The sequence below is a fragment of the Saccostrea cucullata genome, unplaced genomic scaffold (assembly GCF_032062105.1).
Source record: "Saccostrea cucullata isolate Sc308-1 unplaced genomic scaffold, CSIRO_AGI_Scuc_v1 ctg630, whole genome shotgun sequence".
In the NCBI taxonomy this organism is placed as follows: domain Eukaryota; kingdom Metazoa; phylum Mollusca; class Bivalvia; order Ostreida; family Ostreidae; genus Saccostrea; species Saccostrea cuccullata.
The window spans coordinates 55,471-61,173 of NW_026929377.1; the positions used below are offsets into that span (position 1 = coordinate 55,471).

The 5,703-nt window shown below is 35.7% G+C and overlaps 1 protein-coding gene across 1 annotated transcript; it reads left to right on the forward strand.

The window, feature by feature from the left end:
- The first annotated feature begins 391 nt into the window (after window positions 1–391).
- LOC134280673 (uncharacterized) lies at window positions 392–2,824 on the forward strand. The gene has a single exon (XM_062763115.1). The coding sequence runs from the start codon at window positions 447–449 to the stop codon at window positions 2,565–2,567; it is 2,121 nt and encodes a 706-aa protein (XP_062619099.1). The 5' UTR covers window positions 392–446; the 3' UTR covers window positions 2,568–2,824.
- Window positions 2,825–5,703: the final 2,879 nt, after the last annotated feature.

The following is a 5,703-nucleotide window of genomic DNA, read 5'->3' on the forward strand; positions in this document are numbered from 1 at the left end:
AGAAAAATTTTTAATCCAAAACATCTGTTACATGAGAAACCACCACAAATACACTATATTACATTTTAAATGTAACTGAAGTGTGACACACATTAATTCATGCTCGGAGATAGACATTGTCTTAGTTTGGGGAGTTATATTTAAATTAAACACACTAAACTGTAGACAGAATATGTTATTTAATAGAGCAAGACTGGATTTTCCAGGTGAAACAGATTATGCCAAATATATTTTAAAGTTTAAGGGCAAATATTTAAAAAGGGAAAAAGAGGGTAAATACACTTATTTCTTTACTCGTTATTTTGTTTCATAATTTCCCCTTAAGTCTTTATAAAACATTGCTTTCACTTTTTTCAGGTTTCAAGAAAATGGATCATAATATTGATTGCGAAGAAGATCTCTCAATATATCGACTTGCTAAATTGACAGAGCAATTCGGGAAAAAAATGCAAAAAGAGGAACAATATCGTTTGGAAATAAGAGAATTTATATTTCAAAATAATGTACCTCGTGGACTTCCTTTATACATGCATATTGTTGGATCATCAGCTGAAAGTATACAAATTTTTAACCCTTTCCCTGACCAAACCGACATTGATATCATGCTTGAATGTTCCTGGTTCCAAGCTTATGAAAGAAGAACAATTTCTGGAAAGAAAAATCAAATGATTTTTAGAATGGATTGCAAAGGTGCGGTTCCAGGTTATGCTTTCTTAAATCTTCAAATCTTTGATGACGTAACAAACACGACGGATGAAATAAGTTTCCCCTCTTCAGACATCCTAACACTGATCTCTTCATTAATGAACATTGATTTACCCATGCAAAAGTTTTTCGGTCTTATTGAGGCGCCTCGTATATCCAATGGATACTTGAACGGACCGTCCTTAGCAATGGGGATTTTGACACAAGGAAATGATCTCACCAGTTCTTTCCCATCATTCATTACGTCTTGCGACCGGGTTTTTGCAATAAAGTGTGATGAATGGCCAAAGATCGCTGATGAATGGATGCAAAGAGAAAGACGCTATAGCTGGCCTTCAGGAGAAATAATTGAAAAAGCTATAGAATTAGGCTGCCATTTAGTACCTGTCGGCAAAGATGACAAATGTGAGTGGCGAATTTCGTTTGTGTTAGCTGAAAAACTTCTGGTTCGAAACATGAATCCAATGCAACATTTTGTGTATTCATTTCTCAAATCCATTAAAGAGGAGATTTTTTCATCAGTCACGTCCGGAATTAGTTCGTATGTACTAAAAACAGTACTATTCTGGGTATCAGAGGAGAATGATGTGTCAAAGTGGCGACCCTCTACTGTACTTCAACATGTTCGCGTATGCTTCTTAAAGCTTACCGAGTTCTTATGCTCCGGAAGATGTCCACACTACTTCATGAAATCTTGCAATTTGTTTTACAAAAAAATTACCCCTGTCGAAATTACCAAGCTTATTGCTAAATTGACAAAAATGACAGATTCTGGGAATTTTAAATCAGATATAATCAATTTAAAATCTGTAAAACTTCTTTGCAAATACATGTTTTTACAAAATATGCGAACAATGAGGTCCGTCGTGACCTTTTTGGAAATATGGTCTCAATCCTACGGAAAGTACCTATTACGATTATCCAATGAACTTACCTCAACCTTTGTCGAAAAACTGTTCAATAACAAAGACTTAGATCGTCCAGAGCATATGATGATGACAATTGCTAATGTACTGACAAAAGTAAAAAGAGAAGACAGTGTTTTACATGTATCCGTGTCATTTAGAGATACTCTTATAGGGGTTTTATCCTGTATGCAAATTCGTGCAAAATGTGCATATGAGTTTCAGACATTGACTGGACCCAGTAGTGACAAATCAATTGACGAAAAAATTCAATTTGTGAGTCACTTAATTAAGAAATCAAAATTGCAAGTCGAAACATTGTGTCCTGGAGACCTAACACAAATAGCTCACACGTTCTTTTCCCTTGGTTGCTATGAAGACTGTTTAAAGATTGTATCTCCTATGTTAGAAAAGTTGAAAACAAAATTCCAGCCAGGGTTTGGTTCTGTTATGTCTTTAATTCAAGTTCATTTATCAATAATGATGTCTAAGAAAAATGACGTAACGTTTGCGTCTCCCTTACGTCCTATTTTACATACAGAGTTCTTTCCCTTTGAAGTGCAGATGTTAACAAAGGACTTAAAATTAGAAATAGTGACTTTAGAGATGCAGAATGAAATTCTTAGGAAGAGCCTGCCGATACCAATAGTTTTTCCTGCAATGCAAGTAAAACTGAAAGTTAACTCTCTGGTATACTCTTTATACTTGAAATTTCAATGCTATCGATCTCTTGGGAGCCGTACTGGATCGTGCTCTGCATTGGAGGATTTCAAAAATGCATCCTCGGGAATCTTTGATAATGCAATATCCTTTAATCTTCTAGGATGTTGCTTGAAAGAAAATGGACAACTGGAGGAGGGAATTCGAATTTTCGGACGCTCGGTTTATAAAAACAGAGAATTACTGGGAACAAAGTATCAAATCGCGATATTACTCAAACATGCTTTTAAGTCTTAAATTTTTTGTTTGAATTCCTTGAGTACTAATTGTGTACAAAACTATACCATGTACAAACATATTAAGTTTATTTAAAATACATGAAATATATAATTGTAAGGTTAAGTGCCATTCGCGGTATACCCGGAACGGCCATTATTATGCTTATCATAAGTACATGTAATATTATGCTTTCATGTTGCTTGCTGCTGCTGCTTGTTATAATTTTGGGTCGCCCTTTACGCTTAGTGACCCTTTGCTGCTTTTACATATGCCACGACCAGCAATCGCTAATATGAAAATAAAACTTTTTTAAAATCATGTCTGTTTTATTTTCCTCTATATAAATAATCTTTAAGTATAGATACGTGTATATTGTTATCATTTATTTGTTTTGGACGCAGATGTGTTACGGCAGAAGGGCTAGTTTGATCAAATTGGCAATATCCGATATAGATGGAGCGTATAGCAGGCACGTAGCATCGTTTTTGAAAGTGGGGGGGGGGGCAACCAGAGAAAAAAATTTTTTTTACTTACCTGTTAAAGTTGACAAGCCAAAAAAAAATTGCCCAAACTCGAAAATCCTATATCGGGGGAAGGGGTTGGGGGGTTGGGGGGTTGGGGGTGGTAGTGGCCAACTGTTTTCAGTGTCAACTTCCTTTAACTTCCAATTTTTTTCCTAAATTTCCTTCCTATGAATATACAATGGTAGAAAGTGAGGGGGCCAACCATCATTTCAATGAACATTTTCTATAGTACAGGTAATGTTGGAGAAAAAAGTGGGGGGGGGGGCAGGCCTCCCCTGCCCCCCCCCCCCCCCCCCCCCCCGGTTGCTACGTGCCTGTATAGTTACGGTATCTAATTACCCCAAGGCCAAGCTAACGTAAACCTGATTTGGCTGTGTAATGCCCTTAAACTGGACAGCGCGGACACTAAAAATATTGAGTGATTGCGGAAATATATGACGTTCGATATTTGATTGAGGAACAAAAAGGCCAGCAACTCATACTATACGAGGGTTGATCCAAAAGTTCGTGGAATTTTTTCATATCTTATTTATTTTTAAGTGGAAATGGTTGATTGCAAATGAAAATATAGACACTTGATTGATGAATATTTCAAATTGTAAAAATAATTAAAATATCTTTGATAGTAACTCTATGGCAGTTGCCATAGTAAGAGTTGTTTGAAAATGCGGGGGAGACATTAACGCGTTTATTTTCATTTTACTTCTGAATACGTGAAATGAGAATTAAACCCCCTATGTGGTATATAAAACGAAAATTATGTCATTGCTTGATCTTTTATGAACCTTTGTGTGAGAGTTTTACTGATTTTACTGGATATGTAGTTTATTAGTTGATGATTTATTGTTCATCTTTAAGTTGTTAGACAACATAAAATTTTGGTTAAGTCATATGTTTTGTAAAAATGCCAGGATCACTCTATCTTTAACACGTATATTATTGACAAAGGCCTGGGAAAATGCATTTAGTTACTTGTTTTCTAGTGGCTTCGGAAATTTCAGAAAATAAAACTTCCACGGACGTTGATTAAAGGTGTGAACGTTTTTTGGAGGCTCTGATTTAAGTGTTTAACCCCCCCCCCTCAGACAAATTAAAAGCGTTAGTGGACGTTGTCGGCTGCGGTACTGTTATTGACATTGCTACTGAAATTAGAACATCATATGGAAAGATGGATAGTATTTTAAAATATGTGGGTGCGAGAGGATACCCAGGCTTTTCTTGAGGAAAAAAATGGAGGAAACGACAGCATTTGGAAAGCGGTGAAATGTTGCAATATGACTCTGTATTATGAATATTCCTGTTGTTTGCTTTCATCAAATCACGATTAAATTTTAGAAAGAAATTCCACGAACTTTTGGATCAACCCACGTATGTGCTATGATTTCTCCTGACATCCTGCTACATGTAAATAAGTTTTTCCCCAAAATGATGACGTGTGCGAGTACAGAAGAAATTGGATCGATATCAAACAGAATGTTAGTCACGAGATCTATAGTCAGATAGAGATCAAGAAACATTCGAAAAATAATTTTAAAAAGAGAATTTTAAAATGGAATGGTTATGGACCTACCAATTTATCACATTAAAGGTACTTGGACACAGATTTGAAGTTAATATTTTCTCATTTTTTCTGTATAATATCACGAATTATATATTTTAATAGCACTTCACACAAAAATTGATTAAAAATCTTATTTTATTTAAAAGTTATCAAAACTTTGAATTTTTGGCGGATTTGATTGACACATCCTTGCACTTTCACAAATTTTAACTTTATTCTTAATCCTTAGGAAAAGTGGCAATCCTGACAATAAGTTGTAATAATATAGAGAAAATATTAACTTCAAATCTGTGTCCAAGTACCTTTAATGCAAGCAATGGTGGGAAGTCGAGGAGAGACGCAGACGTGCAATTGCAGCACAAAGACAAAATGATGACAGCTGCGTCATTTTGTAAAGAGTAGCTTGTGCAAATTTTTGCAGACAGTGACTACTGATTGATTTTTCCGTCATACACGTACATTATACTTTATTTCTTAGCTCAATATATATTTTCATTACCAAGTAACTATAAGCCCTGCCCGAACCCAACTTGCATGTATGATACATCTAGGGATGGACACTACCAGACTTGCTTTGGATGCTGGATCTGACCTATATTTTTATTCCCAAGTAACTATAAGTCCTACCTGAACCAAACTTGCATGTATGATGCATCTGGGGATGGACAATACAAGACTTGCTTCTGATGCTGGATCTGACCTATATTTTCATTCCCAAGTAACTATAAGTCCTGCCCGAACCAAACTTGCATGTATGATGCATCTAGGGATGGACACTACCAGACTTGCTTCGGATCCTGGATCTGACCTATATTTTCCAAACAAGCAATTCAGCTGCATCACTATTCAAGATATTCTGATCAAATTTTATACACATACAAATTTTCATGTTGCTTTACTAATACATCCTCGGCGGGGCATTCATGTCCTATGGACATATTTCTCGTTACAATAAAATTTTAACAAAACACGCCTAAGTGTAGGAATACCGTTGCTCCATTATTATGTGCTACACTGTAAGACTATGAACTAAATATCGACGATTTTTTTTTTGGGGGGGGGGGGTTCT